The sequence below is a fragment of the Sebastes fasciatus genome, chromosome 8 (assembly GCF_043250625.1).
Source record: "Sebastes fasciatus isolate fSebFas1 chromosome 8, fSebFas1.pri, whole genome shotgun sequence".
NCBI classification, from domain to species: domain Eukaryota; kingdom Metazoa; phylum Chordata; class Actinopteri; order Perciformes; family Sebastidae; genus Sebastes; species Sebastes fasciatus.
This window is the reverse complement of record NC_133802.1, coordinates 18,543,446-18,569,586: the sequence shown is the minus strand read 5'-3', so window position 1 is coordinate 18,569,586 and position 26,141 is coordinate 18,543,446. Positions and strand designations below refer to the sequence as shown.

The 26,141-nt window shown below is 43.1% G+C and overlaps 1 protein-coding gene across 2 annotated transcripts in view; it reads left to right on the top strand.

Annotated features, from left to right (window-relative positions):
* nkain4 (sodium/potassium transporting ATPase interacting 4) overlaps positions 1 to 26,141 on the top strand; it is a 54,998-nt gene that overhangs the window by 9,010 nt on the left and 19,847 nt on the right. For both annotated transcript variants that reach the window (XM_074644085.1, XM_074644084.1), the window contains exons 2-4: positions 11,024 to 11,161; positions 13,273 to 13,353; positions 20,837 to 21,037. In XM_074644085.1, coding sequence (XP_074500186.1) covers positions 11,024 to 11,161; positions 13,273 to 13,353; positions 20,837 to 21,037 — 420 coding nt within the window. The remainder of the gene's footprint in view (positions 1 to 11,023; positions 11,162 to 13,272; positions 13,354 to 20,836; positions 21,038 to 26,141) is intronic.

The window sequence follows — 26,141 nt, the reverse complement described above, 5'->3', positions numbered from 1 at the left end:
TTTCCCTTCCACCCTATCCATTGTTGGTGTGTTTTGGGTTTTATCCATGGCTGTATTCTTGTCCTGCTGCTCTTCTCCCGTCATCTCCTCTGAAAAATCAAAGTATCTGTGTGTATGTGTGTGTGTTGCGGTCTGCTGTCTCGTCTTTCCACACGACACCCACACAACAAACAAGGAATTTGGAGCCACAAGAAAAGGAAACAAAACCTCACAAGTGACATTAATCCCCTGGGTTGAGGCTGGAATCATAACAGCAGTGCTGCCGCCGCATTCCTCTTCAAGTTGATGCAGCAAAGTCTAAATTAGCCTGTAATCATCCGAACATTGCTGCCACCTTTGCAGATAATCTTAAAAGAAAATGTTGGCTGGCGGCAAAGTGGAGGAAGAGAGAGCGAGCGAGATAAGCGCTTTACGAGAGATACCAGCCGTGTGAGGAAGGATGTCTGCTGTCACTGTGTGTACAAATTTTGGGTGATATCTCCGTGAACCTTGCTTCATCATCATCAAGTCAGCTTGTTGATTTGTGTGCTAAAAACCTTAAAATGCTGTCTCGTCAGTTTTGTGCAGGCTGCTGTTACTGAGAAAGTGAGCGTGAAAGCAGTTTAGACGTGGGACAGGTTAACCGTTAAGAACGTTATGTTTCTTCTAGCAAAAGATTAGATACTATATGACTAACATGCAAACAAGATGTAATGTTCACTTTGTTGGAATCCTCTTTTACACATGTCCTCTCTGATCTTCATTCTCTGATCTTTTAACACAGGCAACGTCTCAATCACAGCTTGATGTAGTTAAAAGGCAGTGGCATAATTACTACATATAAGAACACATGTAAATACGTATCAAGGGGCTTATTTAAATTTCACATTTCTTATTTTTAGGGTTGTCCTCGACCAAAGAAGTTCTTAGTTGACTAACACTCATACGATTTTGTCAACTAATCGATTAGTTGATTGAGTTATTAGAGATGTTGTTACATTCCCCTGTTTACAGTCCATGGGATGGAGGAGGTAACAATAGAATAAACCCAGGGAAAAAGAGACGGGCAACGGATGTGTGCAAACAAATGTTACAATTTATTAACAATAAATGAAAAGTGTACAATGATCAAATGAAATCCACTTTCTAAAAGAAAGCGAAACTGGTAACACTAACCACAAACCACGTGTCAGTTCAAAAGACCAAAACCGCACGGACAAACACACTCCCTCTAGAAGAGAGCCACTACTGACCCCGGTACACGTCATGCAAAGACAACCAACACACAGCTTGTAAGACTGCCCACTGGCCCCGTTTGCTCCTCTCTCCTGGTCTCTTAACCGCCCGGCCCTAATGGGTTATTTGGCGCAGCCGCGTACAACCATTCATTGCAGCTGCACAGCGGGGGAAGGCGGCACCTGAAGAGACACAGGAGAGGGAGCAGAAAACCCACAACACAACACGTAACAGATGTGCTCATAAGTTTCTTGGAAATAAGTCATTCTACGACTAATCGACTAAAGAAATCTTAGTCGACTAAAACCAAATCGACTGATTAGTCGACTAAGAGGGGGCAGCCCTACTTATTTTATTTAGGTGTTACGACTGTGTATAGCAAGATGCCGTTATGTACAAACTAAAAATATAAAGCTGCTTTCTGCTGTGCTGCCAGTCACAGTCCTTTATTCTGTTTTTGTTTGCCTCTCATCAAGTATTTTGGCACTCAGTAGCCTTTTCCACAGCGTGACATTTTCACTTGTCGTAGTAGAAAAACACAGGTGTTACTAAAAACATTAACGATGGCTCTGTAAGCTTTGAGAGTGAACCAACATGCATTTTATACAAAGACTCTGGAACTGAATTCAACTATCGTTGATTTTATAATTTACACCTGTGCCTTTCCTTCGGTGTCATGTCAAAATGTGCTCTGTGAAAAAAGGCCCATGGCATATTTTAGCGATGCGATAAAAGTAAGACTTGTTTTTCTTTCTCTCGCAGATTAAATATATGTAATCTTTACACTAGGAATGCACCGATACCGATACTGGATCGGATATCGGGCCGATACTGACTCAAATAGCTGGATCGGATATCGGTCACAATGGGGCCGATCTATTAAATAAAATGTCATGTTTGTTTACTATATACTTTACATTATATACTGGAATTTTAATTCCTGTTTAAGTTTTGACCAATTTGTTGAATTGTAATTCCTGTTAATTTTGAAGATTCTTTACCAAGTTGTTGGTGTACTATTTATTATTTTAATAGTAAATAACAATTCACATCAGGTATCTATGTATTTGTTTGTTACATTTTGTTTTACCAAGTTAGGAAAGCAATGTTTAATTCAAGCCTGATGTTGCCTTACTCATAAAAGCATGATCCCAGTCACTTCCACACAGTGAGGCATACAGCTTATTAATCAAACACTGCTATCGGATCGGTACTCGGTATTGGCCGATACCCAAAGCCCAGGTATCATTATCCGTATCGGGACTGAAAAAGTCGGATTGGTGCATCCCCACTTTACACATTACAGTAGAAACTGTAATGCAGACAGACACCCATGCATGTGCACATTTCTAGTTCAGTGGCTGATTGCAAAACCTATTTGTATTCTACCTTTACTCTTATCTGAGGGAAATCGAATTCAATGTGCACCTAAAAGAGTGGATGAAAATGGTTGAAAGTAAAAGCAAAGGAGATGAGATGCGGGGTGAGGAAAGCGGGTAGCAGATGGAGACATTGAAAGGAGGTCAGAGTGTCTTAGAGTGAGTCGACTTTAACCACTAACAAGGCCAGTCGGCAGGGAAACTCCTCTCAATGGTCTGATCATGGACTGTGTACGGAGAGGGGAGAGCTTCATTCAACTGAACTGATAAAGCTCAAATGAACTCTACTCAGCTGCCCTCTCAACTGTGTTGAACTGAACTGAAACTGACTGTGGACTCCACCGTCCAGTCCAGAACATGCTTATAGATTAAAAGTGAGCAAAAGCAACAGAGAGGAAATTACAACACGAAACAAAACTGCAAAGTTTAAAGTAGTTTGCCCGTGTCCAGAGGGAGATTCAGTTCAAAGCACTGGCTTTCATCATGTTTCTTTCAGTGGGACGGATTTGTGCGTTGTGTGTTCCCAATAGCACTGAGAGATTAGCATGTTATTAGCACTAAGAGCGTGAGGAGTTTAACATATTCATCTTAAATAAAGAGCTCTTTGGTTCATAGGCTCTCAATAGCCACTTTGCACAAACCAGAGCTGCAATGAGCACTTCACTCTGAGTCTGTTTAGCACCAGTACGCAAAAACAAGCGATACTTAGTGGAGTACAAAGGGACTCGCTGCTGTGTGTTTCACTGTGCAGACCATATTTCAAACAGTGATGAAGAAAGTGGCTTATGAAGGCACCCTACCTCTTAATCCCTGTCTCAGCTCTGCTAGACCAGGCACCACCAAGGGCTATCTATCTATCCAACCCTTCATGTACCCAATGAAAGCCACACACACACACACACACGCTGAGATTGGCACCATTAGTTACACAAGGACCAGGCAGGCACCAGCGCATAATGACTTTACCCAGGCGAGAGGTGAAAAATTGGATTGTAGAAAGTTTTTGAGAAGTACTTTACTGCCTGCTGGGAGTCACAGAGTAAAGACAAGCCAGGGCAAAGCATGGCACATTTAAAAAAAGAAAAAATAAGCCCGCCAGCCCACTGATTCATGGTTTGTCTCTGTGACTTTCTCCTAATTTAGATTTGGAATAGAGCAGTTGTTTGATGTCTCTCAGGATAGTAGTTACTTGGAGTAACACCAGTTCTGTGAGTTTGTGTGTACAGCCCTCCAGCGGCTTTCCCTATCGTTTAATCCAATAGCAAAATGCACTCACTACTCAATGTGGTGGCATTGGAGCTGTATTGTACCCCTTGTACTCAGCTGGGGAGGATAGCTAGAGATGTGGTTCCCATCTTTTTGGCTGGTGAACCCCTAAAGAATGAAGCCATGTGCGCTTGTGACTTCTCAGCACAGGTTTCTTACATCTAAAGCTTGATTTATGCTTGACGCACACCATCAGACGCAGCCCTGTTTTCACCTGTTTGTGCACATCTGACATTTTCTTGCCACGTGGATACGGATGGGCGAAACCATACTGTAGACGTGGGTTTTCGATACACTGCCCCCTACAGTTTGGGAGGAATATTGGTTTGAACGCATGGAGTAAACGTTACCTCGTCACTACTCCACGTCAGCTCATATCGGTGCAGAAATCATAACTGCGGCTTTAGAGGTTTAACAGTCCAAAATGTGGGACCCAATCTGAAAATAATTAGTTTATATACTTCAAATTTATAAAAAATAATTGAAATGTTTGTCCTCCCGGCTGCACAACAATATAACACTCTGTAGTGAACTGGCAGATAGATATTGAAAAGATAATACATTTTGAACCAATTTAATATCAAATTAAAAAAAATAATTGTCATTTAAAGCATAAATCTTTTACATCTACTTTACTAAAATAGGCTCCTAAGATATTTGCTCATGCAGTAACTATATTAGGGCTGCATGATTTTCACCGATATTGCATTAGCGATATGATTAAAGGGAATGATTTTGAAATCATTATTCTCATTATCATTGAAAAACATATTAAAATGATTATGGTGTGATTTTTGCTGGGATCTGTACAAAAACAAATTTGTTTGTTTGAAGAAGTCTGTAGAATATGATGTTTAGGCGAGAACATCTCTGCAGCACAGGTCTCAGTTCTAAGAGTGAGTAGATTTTCACCAGATGCTCCTCCTCTGTTCCTCCTCTCTTTGTCTGAATTCTTTTTAAAGCCCTGGAGAGGTACATTTAGCAAGCAATTCACAAGAAAAATGCAAAGAAGAAAGTCTAAAAAACAAACCAGATTTTGTATGGCAAAGATGTTTTTCTGATATTCTATCCTGTTAACCATCTGCCGACCCCGTCAGACTTGTGTTTTGCGTTTCCCTGGGGGGGGATCTCAACAACCAGATTTGGAACCACTGATTCACAGGGCTACACAGGCACTCATAGAAGTGGTGCTACTGCTAGGTAATATCCATATCTGCGGGGGAAATCAAAACCACAGTTCTATGTCAAAACTATATGAAGAGAAAGACAATAAAATGCAAGCCATGAATCAGAGGCTGGCTGGCTTTTTATAATGTGCCATGCTTTGCCCTTGCAGTCACTCCCAGTGACTCCCAGCAGGCAGTAAAGTACGTTTGCCAGTTGGAGTGCAAAACACGTATGAAACAGAACCGGTAATTTGGATATTGAATGCAAATTGCTCCTCTGAATCTTGTCGTTTTATCGGGCTTGGCCTCATTGGCTAATGCGTGCTTGTATATTTAAGTAAAAACTACCCATTAGCAAGTCCATTGAGATAAAAAACAGGAGATAAAGTGGTGATAGTGATTCTCTGTAATTCAACCCTCACATCTCCTCCTCAATGTCGCTCTTCTCCCTGACTGTGTGAGTCAGAGTTATATGTTTGAGCATAGAGGAGACTGACTCATGCAGCCTAAAGTCATACAGAATTGGCACACACACGCACACACACAGACACACAGACCCCCTTCAAAGCCTCAGATCCTGATGACACATCCAGTAACATGCTACCAGAGGACATTTCACACAGAAATGTACAGAAACACTGGTGTGATTTATAGTATCTGGAGGCTCAGGTGGAGAGCTGTGAAAATGAGAGGGTCACCAGTCACCTCCATCCTCCCGCTCTGGAGGGCTGGCGGGGGGGTTGTCATCAGCTCCTAAGACTGGATTCACGCCAAATAAGGCATTTTGGCGAAAGCACCAGTCTTCCCATTCATTTGAATGTGGGTAGTGCGTTTAGTGGTGGGGATGCCGGAAAAAAACACAGCTGCCCTGCAATGAAAAGTTTTGAAAGAATCGACTTTTGGGGAAACGCAACCCGACGTCATGCTGCGGTGGCCAATCACGTAACCGGCAATCAGATGCCCATGGGAAGAAGAACCTTGTTCACCATGTAGCATTGTAACATTTCATTGTTCACCTTCTGGATTGGGGGGGTTAAAGTTCACAACATGACGTCACACAAATGGGCCATTTAAGTCACACTCCCACACCTCAGCATGAGGCTGCATTCACGCCAGATCAGGCATTGCGGCAATTCGACGCAGGGTTGTGCGGCGGTGTGGGAGAGTCACTTTTAATGGCCCATTGACTGCGGCGATTAACATTTTTTGTTCCCTCATGGCTGGGCTGTGCAACTCTGGATCGCTGGTTACGTGATTGGCCACCGCAGCGTGATGTTGGGTTGTTTTCTCCAAAAGTAGAATCTGTTTCTATTTTTTTTGCTGCAGGCCGCTGTGTTTTTTTTTTAAACACCCCCTGTAGCAGCTGCAGCCCAAACATACAGTATTACCCCAATTCAATATGGACCGCGGATCGCACAACGCCGGATTTGCTGTGAATGCAGCCTAACACCTCATCAGAAGTGTGTCCTACCATACTGCACATCACTAACTTGTGACAACACAGTTGAGTTACTAATCATAGACAACTGTCAAACTCGCTCTGCCACATGTTTTGGTCTCTGCTTGAAATCCCACTCGGATGCTCAGGAAAAGCAGACTGTTTTTCATGCATTTCAGCCACTTATCTTGAGCACACACGCACATCTTACTTAATTAGCTCTAAAATGATGCAGATCCAGCGTACACGTTTTCCCTCTCAGACACGTTCGCTCTGATCCTCTTATCACTCTTTTATGCGTGGCTCACTTCCCTCTCTTCTTCTTCACGTTAAAGAAGGTGGGGATGATTGAAATGTTTCGGGGACTTTGATGTTCTCAATTTGGGTGTCGAGGAAAGGAGGGATTATCGTTTAAAGCCGTGTCCACTTTTGTGTTCTTTACAGCCACTAGAAACTGAGATAATATACACAAGCTAACATCATCTAACAGACTGAGCTGTACGATCCTTGTTAGTAATCTGGTATCATGTGGCTGAAGGAGGGAATAATTGACGATAGAGAGATTTAGAGAAGAGGATGGAGCAAACAACAAAGGATGGGCAGTAGTGGAGGTGAGAGAGGGGCTTGTTGCATCCTGCTGTCGTACCCACCCCCCTAATTGCTTAGTATTTACGGCGGGAGGAGTGGTATGTGTGGGCAACATGCTTCTCCACACATACACACCCGAAACCAAAATACACACTAAGAGATCCCGTCACCCTAGAGGGAGTCATTTGTGCTCGCAGGAGGTCGGTGGGAGGCTTTTACGGACCGTTATGTAGCCGGCTTACTGTTCCTGGAAGAGCGTTGGTATCTTTTGATCAAATTCTGCCCCACTCTCCAGTAACCTGCTTCCTATGAATTGTGGGCTAATTGTGCCATATGGGTTTGTGCGATTGTGTGTGTGTGTGTGTGTGTGTGTGTGTGTGTGTGTGTGTGTGAGTGTGTGTGTCGGGTTGGGCAGAGGCCTTTCTATTCTTGATTGATTGCTGTCATCTTGGTGTATTATTGAGTTAGCAGTGAACGTGATAGGCTTACTACAGCAGCTCAGAGCATACACACACACACACACGGCCCTCAGGCATGCCTATACACTTCTTTAATTCAATGACTGGTGGAGATATTTCAGGGCGAGGGTCCTTGGCCATGTTTAATGAATACATCAAGGGATCTAAAGTATGTGTGTTGGATGGATGAAGGTTCATGCTCATTAGCATGACTATTGCCCCCTAGTCCATGTAGGAATGCATGTGTGAAGAGGGCAAAGTGTGTGTTCTTGTGAATGTTTGAATACTAGTCAGCAGTGTAGTGTCAGGCAAAAAAAGGGAAGGAGACAAAGATAATTCTACAGTTAACGTAAATACCATAATCAGATTGTATTTTGCTGATTAGGTGAAGAAAAGGTGTAAATGAGCTTCCCCGCAGATGGAAATGTCTTCATTCTTTTAGGCTTTTCATTATTGTAATGAAAAAAAGAGTGATGCCAAGTACACCCAGATAAGACCCCAAGGCTATTTGCATTCATCCAGCCAAATAGAATAAAAGCTGTTTAACAGATTTTGCAGAGCCTTTGGGTCTCTCTTTTTCCCACCAGGATTACCAGAAGACATTTGAGCTCAGCTGCACTATCTTCAACATGAGATAAACTACAACCCATCATCTTTTCCCCATGTGGTGTAGAAGGAGCTACAATTTTACAGACCTTGACAAATGGACAAAGAAGGTCCAAATATACATTATGCTGTGTATTACTTTTAGCTAACTGAGTTATAGAAATTGTTGGACACCTTCCCCCTGACGTTATCTGACGTTGGAAAGGTGTGAGGGGACTGTGGTTCAGAAGCTATTCATCTGATAAACAGTTCTGATGAAGCATACTGACATATTTAGGCTTCCTTTGTCAGTTAAAGGGATAGTTTGGTTTTTTTGAAGTGGGGTTGTATGAGGTATCCATAGTTAGTGTATTACCTACAGTAGTTGACGGTCGGCACACCCCTAGTTTGGAGAAATAGACAGGAGTACCGACTCAGGAGCAAAGTAATATAGTGCCGTGGACGGGGCCGGCAGCAAAACGTATTTTAGCCACCTAAAAGAAAAGCTCACCTAAAAAAATCAATATCAGTTTAAGTGTACGCTATATTTAGAATATTTTCACCGCTTTATCTTGCCGTCAGACAGCTCTTTACGACGGTAAACTGAACTGAAAGTGAAACTTATCTATGCTCTCTTCACAGCCAGCAGACTCAAACAGGGTAGAAAAGTTTCACCTTCAGTTCAGTTCCCCGTCGGAAAATATTCTAAATATAACGTACAGTTAAACTGATATAGATTTTTTTAGGTGGCTAAAATAAGTTTTGCTGCCGGCCCTGTCCAAAGCAGTACATTGCTTTGTTACCGTTCCAATGCTCCTGTCTGCTTCTCCAAACTGAGGGCGTGGCGACCGTCGTCTACTGTAGGTAACACACCGACATATGGAACCCCACTTCAAAACACCTAAACTATCCCTTTAAGCTTCTTGTTTATCTGTTTTTGCTCTCCTCTTGCTCTTTGCTTAGATGAATGTGGACATTGACGTTGAACCCTCATTGAACTGTTGCAGCTTTAGGTGTCTTTATGTGTTGGGGTCCCAGATGGTTGCCTACCTAATGATGTTGTCCACCTCTAATCAGCTTTAAGATTAGCTCATTAATGTCATTGATCAGGTGTAAAATCACCTCTCTCACACTTTTGTCCTTTTGATCAAAACACTGGTCTTGATTCTCATTAATATAACGCCTTATGTCTTCATAAAAAGCTGTGGAATTATTTCTGATGTTTGTCCAGACATGAATCTGAAAAGCCAAAGCTTATTAATCACTCCACAAATGTCGTCAGTTCAAAAGGGTCAGTCCTGTAAGCTCCCCAACCTCATCTTTCCTGATGTCCTCCTGCACAAGTTTTATTGAGCTCTAACCATGACCCAGAGCTGACCAGAAGATGTATGACTCTTTTGACTTTATTCATTTCCCTCAGCCCCTCTATCCAGCGGATAGACAGAGGTTATTAAGAGGGAGGGAGCTCAGTCGCTCTACGTTAGCATATGTCATTATTTCCTCTGCATTTTCTCTCATCTCTCCATTTATCTGTTTTCGTGCCGTCTTTTTTTTCATAATACTCTCCTCATCCGTCTCAATTTCGTTTCCCGGCCATTATCCGTCCTCCTTTTTTTCCCCCTCCTTCCATTAGAGTGAAGGCTTTATCTTCAGATTGCTGAGCTCTTCCTTGACTTTGGGTATGATAATGCTTGATGCGGGTCGCAGTTCACTCGCCGCGACCTCTGGCGCTTCACACCCCGTCTGCAGAGTTATTGCCCTCGCCCTCTGTGCAAAGGAGTGTTCATTTTTAATTATCACTCAGTATTTGATCATCTCCCTCCCCTTGCCTGTCACAATGTCTCATCGGGTTGCTGGTAACATTTCCATTACATTAGGAAAATGGCTGTGTATCGAGTGTGTGATGTGTGTGTGATGTGTGTGTGTGAATGTGCTCGATGGTGCGTTCTTATCATTGCGGCAGAGACGAGATTCTTCCCTCCCTCATCCATCTTCAAGCGCTTGGCTGGAAATGACATGTCGACACACAACGAAACACATCGTTGCTCGAGACACACACAAACACACCCACACACACACACACACTGGAAATGGAATTGGATTGGCGATGGAATTCTAATTAAATGGTACTGTGCCCCGCGTACTTTCCCTCAAATGGCATGCTAATTGAGTTGATGCAAATAGGGACTCAGAGTCTTAAAGCTTCTAATTGCTTTGTTTGGTTTTTGCTCAAAATGTTGCACACAAAGAGCTCAGGTAGATATAGAGAAAAAGAAAAGGACATCCTGAATGAATCAATGTAAAAAGAAGTGGAAAACGCTGTTGATGTAGAAGTGGAAAGGGCAGAAAACTGTGGAATTTGTCTTTTCATTTGTCGAGGGTTTAACTTTGCTTATGCATGTTATTTGTCCATGTGAATGTGCATGCATACATGTCGTTTGCGAGCACATATTTCAATAAGCGCCTAAGCTCTCTGCAGTGGTATTATTATTAAGGAAGGCCCTCCTTGCCTCCCGGAAAGTTCCCAGAGCATTTCTTATTCCTGGAGGCCGTTGGCAGGAATTTTGGCAATAGTGAGCGCCTCTTTAGCTCAGCGGGGGTTGAATCGATAAATCTGTCATTGTTTATTTTACAAAACTTCCAGTCTTCACCTCTGGCGCTCCCACAGTCGGAGGGTGAACGCTCAAGCTGTTAATGTCTGCTCGCTCAATGTAGGTTCAGTTGCCCTGAGGTAAATAGTTTATTGCCCTCAATAAACTATGAGCGGTGCATGACGAAGTTGGCAGTGTGTGTGTGTCTAGGTTGCCATATTTTCTAGGGCTGCGTCATGGTCTGGCAACCTCAAGAGTTCACTGTCGCAGCAGGAGAGGCACTTTGCTCCCAGAACATGTCGAGCTGATAACTTTTTTCTTTTCTCTCTCCCTTTAGGTGTTGGCTTTAGAAAGACAAGTCTTTGACTTCCTGGGTTACCAGTGGGCCCCGATCCTCGCCAACTTCTTCCACATCATCATGGTCATCCTCGGCCTCTTTGGCACCATCCAGTACCGGCCGCGCTACATTGTGGCGGTGAGTACACAGCTCTGAAGAGTAGGGATGGGGGAAAAAAATGGATTCACCTGTGTATCGTGATTTTTCTTTTTGCGATTTTAAAATAGATTTTTTAATGCCGGAATCAATATATTTGCTTTATTTGAGTCTCTGCAGAGGGAGAAGGAACCGACCTGCACCCTCACATTTTAAATCCAAAGTGGTGAACACTACACATACAGTAAAGTATGGAAACACTTTGGGGTTCACACATTGCCAGGAAATGCAGAGCTGGACTTGATGGCTAAAGCTGCATGCCAACTCTGTCATGGACAGGAAACGTTATCATATTGCGGTAACGTGCGGTCAAGCCAGCTGTCACTCATCTCCGTGGTAAAATCGGCCGACGCTACAACTGTAGGGCACCCATATACTGACATTTATGTTAAATACAGTCAAATGGCCCCGATGGACTCGACCATGGATGTATAAAGAGAACAAAGCTAACGGGCAAGCTACGGAGAGCTATATACAGACTTGGCGAAGTTAGAGGAAGTGTACACGTGTGACTACGTCCGGTTTTCAAAATAAGGTTTTATCACAGGGAACTGTATATACAAAATACATATGTGGAAATAAGATTGATTGGATTATATTCACCAGAAGTATAAAACATTATATGTCCCTTATAAATTAAAAAGGAAACGCCACTAATTTGTGAGGGGAATGTCTTTGTAATAATTAATGTCTGATATATTTGACTTCAGGACATCTCTGACTACATACATGCTGAAAATCAAACATTTTTACTCTATTAATTTAGATATTTACCAAATTAAAAGTCCCTAGAAGTGTATGATTCAACTTTTTCCCATGGTCTAGTGTAAAAATCGCAATAAATTGTTTTATCGAATCACAATACATATTGAATCGCCACGCAAGTATTGTGATAGAAGTGAATCATCCCACTCTGATTTAAGAGTAGTAGTTCACTCTGTACAGTCTGTCACATAATCCTATTTCTGGAGGTTTTTGCTAAGCAGTGTCACTTCACTTTGCATCACTGTGCATTTGATCGGACATGTTGCCTTTCCTCTTTAATTGCAAAGTGTGCTGCATTCCCTTTTGCATTGTGCGACACCCTTAAATCACTCTAATCCCGTGGTAATTAGGGCTAATTAAAGGGGGGGTGGGTGTGTTGGGGGGGACTAAGGAGCTCATCAGATTTATACTCAGCGTTGAGTTTCTGGACAGAGAAGGTCATTCTTTGAAACACGGTGCAAAGCATGTGCTGCCTGTTGTCGCACTCCTTTTGTTAAAAAACGTCACTATGAAGCTCCGTAAATGTGCCGCTTTTATGCACTTCAGTTTTTATTTTAAACCATAACATTCATCGCAGGCATTAAAAGCCTATTTTCAGCAGCATTAGTGGAAGCACAGATGGTGATGTTAATGACAGGAAAAGATTGAGGGAGCGAGAAAGAGATACGGCGAAATGAGAGTAAATAAAGAGAGACAGGGGAGATGAGGAAGGATAAGCGAGAGCAACACAGGAAAAGATGAAGAAACGGAGGAAGGGAGGACAGGAAGGACAGGAAGGAGGGGAAAGCTGAGCTATTGTCTCATGTCAAGTGGAAAATGGGAGAGAGCAAGCTAAGGGGTTTCATGATTCGACATGTATGTTTTTATGAAGGTGCTGCTCTCGGCCTCCGCTCTTCCTCTGACACCCCTGACATTTTAAACACACACTTCATCGTGACTCAGAGGATTTAACCGTCATAACGATGACTGTCTCTCTGTGTGTCAGTGAATAACACTCTGTGTCTGTCAACAGTTGGCTGTCTGACTGTACAATTTTATAAAGTCGTGAACTTCATTCAGCCTGAGCTGTTAAAAAAATGTGATGCTCCCTCAGGGCTCAAATAAACTTGCTGAACTTACTGGCACCTTTAAAAAGCTAATTTATTTGTGTGTATGTGAGAATGTGTTTGTCTGTGTCTGTGTGTGTGGGAGGACACTGTCCACTGACTTGACTTTGTTTAGGAGCTCATTCATTCAACCTGCCATGTTATTCAGTCGCTTGCACCTCCTGTTCTGGTCAGTTCATCTCGTTTCCATGGAGCTAATCTGTCTGTGTCTCTGCCCTCCAGTATACAGTATGGGCTGCTCTGTGGGTGGCGTGGAACGTCTTCATCATCTGTTTCTACCTGGACGTAGGAGGCCTGTCCAAGGTGAGAATTTTCAACATTTCCATCTGCTGTCGTTAGCCAAGTCGGTTTGTCTTTGTCTGCACTGTGATGAATGTTCTTTTCTTTCTGAGGTCACGGTTAGAGGCTGGTGGGGGAGTGAAGCCTGATTTATATTCCTGTGTTAAAGAGTTGCACCACCACTTACACTGTAGCTGTCTTTATAGACGCGTCGAGAACTTCGTCATAGACTGACGTACGCTTATTCCATGGCCACAGAAAATACTTCTTTCTCATTGGCTGGCGGTATCCGGCCTGAGGGCAGTAGTAAACAAGCTGACAACTTCTACATTCACACAGGTTACCTTCAGAAGGGATTACTACTGACAGTGATCACCCCAAACATCTTTGTTGTCACTGTCAGTGAAAATGCGTTCAGTTCGGCTTCGCTACCACAGTAACGATGCAGCCCGTTCTCATTCCCAGGGCGTCAAATACCCAGGCTTTGTCACGCCCCTCGGCGTCTGACACCAACGCACAAGGCACCCTTTAGCGCCTGTATGAACCGCACCAGGCTTTCAGTGAACTACAATGTGATCCCATCCGCAACAATAGTAAATGCTCTGAGAAAGTGCGCAGGGAGTGTGGTGACGTAGTTTAAAGAGCGAAAGACACACACCGGACGGGCAGGAGGGGAGGTGGATGGGTCCAACAAACACATGGTTTTTAAACCAGGAGACTGCTGTTTGTGTCCTGTGTGTTAAGTTTCACTTTCACGTTACAATCTTCTGTTTGTTCGCGTCCGTGTTCACAACGTTCAGTGTCATTTTCACTTTACAAATGTAGCAGTTTTAAGCCTAACCATGTTTTTTCCTAATCCTAACTAAGTGGTTTTTATTGCCTAAACCTAAAGTGATGCCATGGGGCGTCACAAAGCACCAGTATGTGACGAGTTGGGATGAGAACGTGTTGAATGAGGGCATCGCTAGCGAGCGCAACACATTAATCAGCCGGCAGATTAGTCTATAACAGTACAGTTTTATCACCATCCTAAATTATTGAACAAGATGAATTATCATGCCCATATCCGTAGCAATAATACTTATTATAGCTGCTACTTGGCAACAGTTAAGCTACGGTTAAAACGGCTAACCTTGGGTTAAACTGACTATAGTACGATCAAACAGGTGAAAAAACACATTGCACTTGTCTTTGCCAGGAAAAGGCCTCAAGTCTGAGTTTTTTCCCCTTAAAATTATTCAGTTTTAATTCTGACCTTGTGCCAATGTGTTTTTAACTGCTCCAATAAGAATTGTTGTTGTGAAATATAAAAGCATTGAAGCATTCTTGAGCTTTATTGGCAGTGAGAATATATTTTAGCCATAATTAGATACGATGCACTGCTACCTGGTGCTTTGTGCCTATGTCAAGCCTGAACGCCCTGGTGTGAAACACAAATGCAGCCCGAGTAAACACGATTACTTGCAGTGTATAATGAATGCATGACGCCGCCATCTAGTATGAATCCTACACCAAACTATAAATCACTCCCTAACCTTTAGGAATCTGCGCCATGCACACCCACAACTGCTCGACACAGATGTATAATTTGGCTCGAAGAATGTTCCTTTAAATGGTTTGTGTGTGGTGCATCTCTGTTGACAGTCGCCTCCCTGTTGAGTTTCGAGTGGAAGCTCGCAGCTTAATAGGTAAATAATCTGGAAAAAAATCCTCCCTCCCAAGCCACCACACTCACACGTACACTCTTTTAAATCTTTGGGGAGCCCCCTGTGGTTCCTGAGTGCAGATTAGATGCGTATTTATCCAGACAAAGAGAAGTGTTTGGGTGGTCACCTCTCAACCTGTAAACGTATCCACCCTCCCTCCTCCTGACATCTTGTCTTCTTCATTTTTTCCCCCACTCTGCTCACTGCTCCTTTGATCTTTTTTAATTTATTCGGCAACTTTCATATCTTGCCTTTTTCACTTCAGCGTACTCCTCTCTCTCTCATCCTCCGTCCTCCTCCTCCTCCTCTCCTCTGCTGGCTATTGATGGGTAAACTTGCCCAATTGCCCACCTGACCATTGAGAATAATGAGTTCATGTAGCCAACGCTCATCTCACACCAGTTCAGACAGCCAAAATTAATTTCAGAAACACCTTCCCAAGCTCGGGCGACTTTGTCATTGTGTGATAGACCATGGCTCCATCAAGTGTGTCTGTCTCTCGCTGCATATATATGTGTGTGTGTGTGTGTGTTGTTGTGTGTTCTCCTGTGTGGTTCCTGCCAGAATAATGAGGCTTGTAGGGGCCAGCTGCTTGGGGCTGAGGCTGGGCATTAACCCGACAGATGGAGCCAGCCTGGGCTCCCAGCTCTGCATATGGTGGCCAGGAGGAGAGCTGGCTAATGGAGCGCACGCACACACCCACCCACACACATCCACACCCCATGCACGACCAAACTTGGCACGCGGCTTTCTGAGAGGTCCCCAACATGTTTTATCATAAAACCGAGTCAGCTAATTCTGTTCGGCTAGCCTTGACCGATGTTGACAGGACCGTTCTGGAGGGTGTGTTTATATGTATATGTGTGTGTGTGTGTGTGTGGGGGTGGGGTGGGTGTATGGGTGGCAAGGCAGTCAAAGTGAGGGGGCAGGTTGTCAGAGTCATATGCCACATGCTCTGTCACCTCCTATTGATCCCTTATCCCCTCCCCCAATGGTGCAAGACAGACTGACAGACAGACAGACAGACAGACCCCTGCTACTCTACACACACCTCTGTTTTAAACATTCACTCAAGGCTTCTCCTTTTTATTCATTCTCTTCACAGTCGGCACACAGCGACCGCAGACACAGAGCCTTTGGACATGTTCGCACTAAGCTGTCTGAATTTAAAAAAGCTTCTTTCATACTCCTGAACTGAGCATTTCAAAAATGTTTTCCAATAAGTAAAATATGAAATATTAGGGGTGTAAATCACAAGTTTCATCACGATACGATATTATATCGATTCATTGGACAATGATACGATATTTGTGGTATCACAAAGTCTGCCACGATACGATTTCAATTCAATTCAGGGGCCTGCGATCGATATGTGAGGGATAATGTACAACGAGCCGGTCATTGTTGTGAAATAAACCCCAACAGGGCGATGCCGTACATTATCCCGCTTATTACACGGCTACTTACTTAAGAAATCAATAATTTGACACAGAAACGGTACCGCCAGAGTCTGACATCAGAAGTGCATCCCTAGCAACCGTCTGTTATACATAGCAACGGTCTGATATAAAGAAATAACAGACCGTAGAACGCTGTGATTGACCAATCAGAATCGAGTATTCAACAAAGCTGTGTAATAAGGGACGATATCTTATGTCCATTTAACACAATCAGTTACATTTATATCAACTCACAAAAAGCAGTTAAAATATGATTTGACAATTTTATTTCTGGGCTCTTCCAGACATTTAAATGAAAAAAAAACATATTCTTTTTAATAAGAAGAATTTCAAAATAAGGGCGTGTCTTAAAGATGATGTTATTTATCAATGTTTTCCCTTTGCATCGATATATTGGATCAATGGTCATTGAATCAAAATATCAAACCGGATCCCCTACCCAGCATGTTAAGCTCTGATTCTAACAAATCTCTCAATAATTTTCTCATATTTCACTTTTTTTTTTTTCTCTTTTGATATCAGCAAAGAACGATACACAAAACAAGTCACGTATCTGAATAGCAAACATATCTGTCTGGCAGCAATTGTTGATCCACCACTTTGCTCCAAATCTAAATAATCTACAGATGACTATAGTCTAGTATAGTTATAGCTTTTGTTACCCAAAATTGTTTAAAGCTAAAACTAGACTGATCTGATTATGAATATGAAAGAATTCACAATCAATTTGACTTGATGAAATTTGAGTGTGAGTGAATCTGCGTCTAGTGTGGATTAACATATGCCTACACTGCTTCTATCTCTGTGATCGCTCATATAAATTGCCAATATAGCTGATCACACAATACAGCGTTATCAATAACCCGTATTTATGTTTGTCAGATTGCTTTGTGAGCATTAAGTAGGGATTTGAAGGACAGCCCAATGCTGATATGGACACAATATTTTCACATTTAAATTAAGTTTTCTGATTCATCCGTCTCTGTGTGGATGTAGTCCCCAGCTTTCCTCTCTCTCTCTCTCTCTCTCCCTCTCTCACAGACAGTGACTACAGACTTTATTTTAGACATGCAGACCACCCTCAACAGTCTCTCTCGCTTCTGAATCAATATGCAGCCACCGTGCATGCACACCTTTATGAAATCTAAGTCAATATGAGACTCTCGTCAGATCCAGAAGAGTCTACAACACCCAGTTAGCCACTGAGCTTCGCTCCCCAATGTGATCACACAAACACAAACTCTCCTCTCTGTATTTCAGAAACAATAAATCACGAGAAATATGATTCTAATCATTTGATATTTAGCTTTTATAAAAAAAGCCTTGTGTCTCTGGTGATTCCGGTAATAGCAACGTCTCCAAATATGTATTGACTTTTGTTAAAGAAAATAGTTTGAGCAGTATCAGTGGACGAACCTTGAATCTATGATATGGAGAGATTGATTTGTGCTTTGGGGTGCATTGGAGCATAACAATAACACTCTTGACAGTAAGTTGCCAAAAGCCTCAATATCGACAGTCGCGAGTGCGGCTCCAGCGTGGATAGAGATGGTTTCCCTAGCTCGCAGGCTCAATCAATGGCATCGGTCAAGTCATTAGTCTTCACAATCCTACCTATTGACCTTCAGCTGCCCTTGTTTTTGTGACTGTGTGAGACCGAATGACAGAGAAGGAAAATGGAGACAGAGGGAGTTGATGAGTAATCAACATGAAGAATAAGAGGGATAATAGACAGCAGCAGCATTTTAATATTGTTCATGACTGTTGTTGCAGTTGTTTCCACTGACTGCACAGATTTCTGTTGTTTACGGTTGTTGATATCAGCGATAAGTATGTGTTGTCGGTGTGTACATGTAAGCGTGAGTGGGGGTTGATAGGAATCAGAGATGTTTCCTGACAACGCTCGGCTTTGTTAATAATGCATGTGTTGTCACTGAGGAGCAGATGCGGGGTTAGATTGCTGTATTGGGGTATTGATTGGTGTGTGCGTGGGCTCATATGGCTCTGTGCAAATTGAACATCGTCAGAGTGTACAAGAGCTACATGCATACAATGCTTGATCTAAAAGTTGCGGCACTGATGTGGTGCAGCTTAAAGCTGCAGTTGGTAACTTTGAGCAAATATGATAAAAAAAAAAATTTTTATTTTATAAAACGGTCACTATATCCAGACAATAGTGCATGAGACGGGTAATCTGTGAAAGAATCATGTGCCTCTGTGTCCAATTAGAGCCGAGCAGTCTCTACAGCAGCTGTCAGTCACTGCTCTTGAAGGTCGTGGACTCCGATCAAACGGTCAAACTAGGCAGCGCTGATCAAATATGAATCAATATTCTGTTACTGTAATGCCTATTTCTCACCTCAAATGTTTTCAGAAACATCTTGACTGTTTACTGTTTAGCTGTAAAATGAGAAAGTTTGTGACCCAGCCACCATGTTGAAAACAGCCCAGCCAAAACCAAGCACCACCCACCAGCCGCCCACTTTCTCATTTTACAGCTAAACAGTACGCTACAAGATGTCTCTGAAAACATTTAAGGAGAAAAATAGGCATTACAGTAACAGAATATTCATTCATATTTGATCAGCGGTGCCTAGTTTGATGGTTTGATCAGAGTTTGCGAGTTTTGCGAGAAGTGATTGACGTCGTTGACTGTGTTAGAGACTCCCCGGCTCTGATTGGTTGTTTTCCTTTGGGCATGTTAAAATCTTGCAAAATGCCATTAGGAGCACAGGAGGACACTGATTTGTATCTGTCTCATGCACTACTGTCAGGATATAGTGACCATTTTATAAAAATAACTTTACTTTATCATATTTGCTCAAAGTTGCCGACAGCAGCTTTAAAAAGTTCTGAAACGGTTGGCTCCGTCTGACTACGGTTCATGTCCTCGTAACCTGTGTCTCATGGTCTTTAGGCGAGTCATATGTGTTGTCAATCTTCAGTTAGAACTCTTAAAAGGTTGGTTCACCCAAATTATGAAAAAGAAAATCTATTATATTCTCACCTACCTTTGGTGGTATCTAGCCATGCAGATATTTTTAGTTTTATTTGTCCTGGTTCTCAGTCTCTGAGAGTTCTGCCTCCAGCCCGGTACATTTGTAGGGCTCACAGCACTGAGAAAAAAAAACTACATTTAAAAACATTCAACAGCAACTTCCTCTTTCCTGAAACAATGCCGCTGTTACTCTGGATAAACCACAGAACACACTGTCAACAGTTTTCAGAGGGATTATTTATTCACTAGGAAGTAGTTCCAAAGAAAACTGTTGACTGTGACGTCTGTGGATTATCCTGAGAAACAGACACATTGTTTCTGGAAAGACACATTGCTGTTTTGAATTAAGTGTATTCTTTTCAAAGCTTTAAGCACCACCAACACAATTGCATCCCCGTCAGTGCTACGGGGTGACAGCAGGAGTCTTAAAGACGCTGGGCAAATAAAACCCAAACTATGTACATGGCTAGACACAGCTCATGGTAAGTAGGAAAATGTGTTTCTAGCCATGCTAGCGGCACGTCATCTAGGGATGGCAATATCGGTCAGTCCACCACTTTGGTCCAGATTGAAATATCTCAACAACTATTGCATGGATTGGCATGAAATGTTGTTCAGACATTCATGGGAGGATGAGAGGAAGAGAATGAATGAATCCTGAATGATCTCCTGACTCTTCCTCTAGCGCCTCCCTGAGGTTGACATTTGTGGTTTTTAGTGAAATGTTTTAGTTAAACTATTGTGTGGACTTTGATCATTTAAGCATACTCTTACGCCGAATTCACAGCAGGTAGCAGCGAAGTGCGACTCACCGCAATAATAAAATTTTTCTGCGGCCAGGAGGTGTTTTCATGTGTTTCAAGTGGGAAGAAATTCTTTGTAGCATAAGTCAACATGTCACAGAAGTCACAGGATCTGTTTACCGATTGGCTGGGGGAATTCTCTGCAATATGCCGCTAAAAGTTAAACTTTTCTCAACTTCTGTTTGCTGCACATCATCGCAGAATCAAACGGCCGCAGCTTGCCGAGCTCGGGAGCGGCCGCCGCAGCTTTTCATAGACTTTCCGTGGCAGCTTGCCGAAGGCTGCACTTTGCCGCCGCTCTTGTGTGAATTCAACGTTAGTCTAGTTTGTAATTGGTTGAACCAACCCTTTGAAGAAGAAGAACATTGATAAAAAATACATCAAATATCTATCGCAAGTGTCCAGAGATAAGCCCCCTGCCGCTTGTACAACATCACCTGTGATCCAGCCTTGTTTTTCTCATAAAGAATAAATGAACGTACATCATAAGTAATGAATAGCGTACCAAAAAAAGACGTTTTGTTTTTTTTCTCCTTTCAGGACAGTGACCTGCTGACATTTAACATCTCTGCCCATCACTCCTGGTGGAGCGAACACGGGCCGGGCTGCGTGAGGAGAGAGATGCCGCAGGCTCCGGGGGTCCCCACCACGGAGAGCCACTCCTACATCACTGTCATGGGCTGCATCATGGACTACCAGTACATCGAGGTCGTCCATAGCGGCACGCAGATCCTCATCGCTGTAAGTACTCTAGCACTGACACCTTCGCATGCAGGAACATGTAATGCCACAGGAGCTTCATCATACTACACACTTAACACCAGCAGTGGCCTCTCTCACTGTGGGATTCATGTGTGTGAAAGGTGAACATGATAGAAAAGGAAGGTTTTTGTTTTCCCTTCAAGCACTTTTCTCAATAGACTTCCACAGCGGGTCTGTTATTTTGTCTATCGCCGCCTCCCTTCCTCTGTCCCGGTCACTGAATGAAAAATTGATCTGTTGTTTTGTCTGACTGAGGCTCAGACTTGCCAGCTGCTAACAGGTTACTCAAACACTGGAAGGACTGTTATTGTCCTCTTTATACAGCACTGTTTGAATACACCAGAAACGCACATCCTGCCAGGACACACATTTGCACACACTCATGTATGACTGACTAAACCCCACGTTGGACGGGGGCCAGGACGTTCTTAGTTGCCAGCACAGCAGGTACTTGGGTTCAGACAAGCACATTACCCACATTTACTCACAGTAGCACGCACTTTGACTCCATCGCAATGCACGTAAACACATCCACACCTATTTTTCCACACTCATTGTCGCTTTAATACACGTGGAGTGGATTTAATGGTGGAGGCAGGAGGCAGAGAGAAAGAGAGTTAACACGCATCAGCTTCATCAGCTCTCAGTAGGTTATAGAGCCCTGTTGGTTTTCATTCTTACCAACTAATCTTAAAGGTGCCATATTATAAAAAAGTGAGATTTTAATGTTTTTTATTATAAAGCCGTCTTAAGTCCTATATAAATACTGTGAAAGTATCAAAACACTCAATCCACAGGGAAATACACACAGCCCGTATTCAGAAACTCTGCATTTGAAACAAGCTGTCAGGATTTCTGCCCATTCGTGATGTCACGAATATACAATATTTAGACCCTTGACATAATTTTAAACATAAACATTCTAAATGCGCCCCAGTTTATTTCCTGGTTGCAGTGTATGTGAATGTCATCATCTGACAGGAAGTACACATGGACCCAAGCTGTTGCCTAGCAACGCGATTCTGTTGCAATTCCGTCAAAATGCGCTAAAACGGAGCGTTTCAGACAGAGGGTAAATACAGGTATATTCAGGCAGACAGTATGAGGAAAATAAAGTTTTTTTTGAACATTATAGCATGTAAACATGTTCTAGTAGAAACACAAAATACAAGTGTGAACCTGAAAATGAGCACAATATGGGACCTTTAAATCTTAATTTACATGTGGGAGATCACAGTGAATGCTATTAACTACAGGGTAGATTAGAAGACTAGCAGAGGGACCCAGTGTTGAGAAGCACTGGATTGTACCATTCATCCCATCACCCCCATGGTAGAGAGGTAATAAAATGGCTGACCTCACTTTATAGCCCCAACTCTCTCACTGAACTCATTAGCCCCTGCACTATAGCCAGTGAAATGGTTTATTCCTCTCCTCACATGGACTTTTACTCCTCCATAGGAGATGGCAACACTTTTTTCGCCTGCATTTTTTCATGGTATTGTCCAACCAAGCATGCAACACTTTCTCCGTGGGAACAGGTCCCGAGAGGAGCAGGGCAATTGGTGCTGAAATCCCAGTGTCACAAATGGCATCATTTTCCTTGCACCCTCACTTCCTCTCAGGCTAAAAGTAGAGCGCTGCTGAGGAAAATAGAGTCCTCTGAGATGTCCAATCTTGTTTTGGTTTGTCCTTTCTTCCTCTCTGGTGGTCCAGACAGAAAGAGACAGATGAAGGAGTGAATGAAAAGAATAGGAAGAAAGCGGGGTGTCCCTTTGTCTTTGTTAGAGGGGTTTCAAGGTCGCCGCGAGAGGCCATTAAATATTTAGTTTGGGCCTCCGAGGAGCATGTTTCATTAGGATGAAAAATGTGGATCCATTGGCCAGTAATGGAGGCATCGCTGTCTGTCATCTATCTGCTCAGATTCATCACGAGCTCGAAGGAGAAGCCGCTCAGAAGTGAAGCTTTGATAATGTCAGCCCTGTGTTGTTGCTTATTGCCGCTACAGGCTACGTTCAGTCAAAAAGTAACTTAGAGGTTTAAAGGATGAGCTTGAAGTGGAGGCAACCTTTTCAAACTGAGATAATGTATTATTCATTGCTTCATCACTGAGGGGAATATTTTGCCTTTTATATTCTTTGTTGCCTTCACTGAAACACACCCATCCATCCTACAGCACATATTGTTATTGAATAGCTTTGGTTTTCTTTTACTGTTAGAATAATGACTGATTTCCCTGTCGGTATAGTCAGCAGAAAATCCACACACACCTCTCTCTATCCTCCCATCATCCTGTCTTCTTTTTTGCTCCTGAGCAACCGCCTTCGCTGTTAAATAAAACAAGTAGAGTCTGAGAAAACATCTCCGGTGAGATGGAAGAAAGGTACGAGAGAGAAGAAGAAGAAGAAGAAGAAGAAGAAGAAGAAGAAGAAGAAGAAGAACTGTGCAAGATGTTCAGTTTACATCTGTGTAGACATAACTCTTACACACTAAAGGGAGTAGTGAGAGATGTCATGGGGTTGTGAGAGCTGCTGAGCTTCTTGTAAAATGCACACACACACAGATATCGTATCATTTAGCGTAGGTTATTGCCCCCACAGGCAATGCTTTCTTCTTCTGCCTCCCTATTCCCTGGGATCCTGCATTGGGAGGATTGTGTGGTAGTTGGCTAATAGGAGGAACGTCAGCCTGTGTCATTCTCTCGCTCCATTACTCATTTCCTCTCATTTCGTATATACTTCTTCCTGTCTCCCTTTCCTGCCCAGATCATCTCACACTGTTTGACCTTCACGTCAGTCAAACTCCCACCAAATTATATGACAAAAATGACAATGCACTCTCTCCCTCACTGTCACTTTTGCTCCTTCTCTCGTTTTCTCTGGAGCTTCGATGGCTCCGTCTTGTCCGTCTACTGACTGTGGTAAAGTGTAGTTTAATGCCAGCGTAGTGTGGGGCCCCCTGGTTGATTAGAGGGGTCCCCTCAGCAGGCCGGGCGTGGGCAGACCCCTGTGATTGGGAACTGTGCTTGCCTATAGGGTTCGGTATGTGTTTTGTAGTTGTTCAGGTTCCCTGAAAACAGCATGGCCACCCCGCCCACACCCCCACTCATCCAAAAGGTCAGGGTGCTCGATTTGATAAGTCCATTAGTCCATGTTGTGTTTTCAAACTCTCATGCTGAACAGTCATCACCACTGTGGGGAATATGTGCCTTTTTTTATTCGTGTCTATGCTGCATGGGGAGCCAACCGGAGAGATCTTTGAAGTGCAGTAATTTGTCTGGAATCTGTGAATGGCGATGCATCGCCTGGTATAATACTAGCATTAAGCACCTCTGCGATATGTCAGCGCTGACATTGCATTGTAACTGCTCTGTAAGATTTACAGCATCTGCTTCAAAGGATTATAAAGATCCCAGGATTAAAAGACTGATGATGCAGTAGTGAGCGGTTGTTAGGTCTGCTGCCAAAAAGGAGGAGGAGAAGAGAGAGACCCAAAGACCAGAGGAGAGAATTATTCTCCAGCGGGCCACTGAATATATACCGGGCCACTCGCAGTACATCTTAACAACATGACTGCCCACCATTATACTTCAAAGGCTGTCTCCTTAATTGTTAATCTGTTTTGCAAGGAAATGGATTTTCCTCAGATTAATTTTACTCTAATATTTGGTCTATTTAAACTTCTGAGAGTTGGCAAGAAGAGGACTTGAAAGTGAAAAACAAGCAATATTTAAGAAGTAAACCTTCTCCAGCGGCATGTTTGCTTTTCTTTTTGCATTTTGAGTGTGTACTCTCGTTTTATTTATCTGCTTGTTTCTCCTTCTGTCCATTTCTTTCTTGGTCCACAGAGCCCCATTTTTCTACCCTTCACTAATGCCACATTTCCACTCCACTGTTACAGCGTTACTCAACTCGACTCGACTCGCTCTTTTTTGGTTTTCCATTAGATAAAGTTGTGGACAGTCACTTTTTTGGCACCACTTTGGTCGAGGTTCCAAGCGAGCTGAGCCGATACTAGAATTATTTTTAAATAGTCAAGCTACAGTCAATGGTGACCGCAGTTTTTTTATTCACTCAGCCCAGATCTGGAAAAATGTCAGCCTGCAAAACTATGCCGCACAATACGGCTTACAATTGACTAATGGTACGTGTCCACAGTCTCCGTCCTTTCCACGCTTCCTATTCATTGTCTATGTAAGCAGCCGTGCAATGCATTCTGGTAGCATGGCGGCGCGATTCGGGAGACAGGGCGTCACATTGGCCGCTCCTCATTTGCATAAAGTTGAGGCCTAGGCTACTTTATGCAAATCACATGCGTCCGACGGGACTCGCCGCTTCTGGAAACTCCCGAGAAACTTTTAAACTAAGTATTGTCGATCCAAAATAGTGACAGATTCAGCAACTGCATGGCTTATTTTTCGCATAAAATGTTTTCAGAAACACATTTCGGTGAACCATTTTTCGTGATATAAGAGAAGAAAGTTCCCAAACGAGCCGCTATATTGTTTCCAGTTTGAAAGCTGGGAGCAGCAGCCCACGAGGGAAAGCGTTCATCCAGGTACCCAGTGACTTATGTCTAGTGGCAGCCCATCAAGCGTTCAATGCTGGGAAGCGAGGCGATCCCTCGCTATAAAAAAACTCCCCGGTGGACATGTACCATAAGTGCAGACCTTCTTCTGTTTGTTTGGTTGCCGATAAAAGGATCCAGTGAGTGTCGTGTTGTAGATGATGTCAAGGCAGTTTCATGCTGTGTCGCTACGGCGATCAGCTAAGAATCCTGCCTACACTGAGAGGGTACTATCTACAGTGGAAAGCGAAATAGAGAAAAGGACCTGGATCCAAAAGTGAGTCGAATCGAACCATAAGTCGATCCTCATCTCAAATCTCCTGTATGGGGCTGCATGTGACAAACAAGCTGCGTTTTCTTTCTTCACACAGCTTATATTTCTACACGGGCAGCCTCTGCCGTAGCTTTTGACATCAGCATGCTGTTATTTGCAGTTATTTGATGTGGAAGATGCAAATCAGCACCACAGACACTTAACAACCCCATGTGGCCCTGTAAGCCGTATAGATCTGTGTGT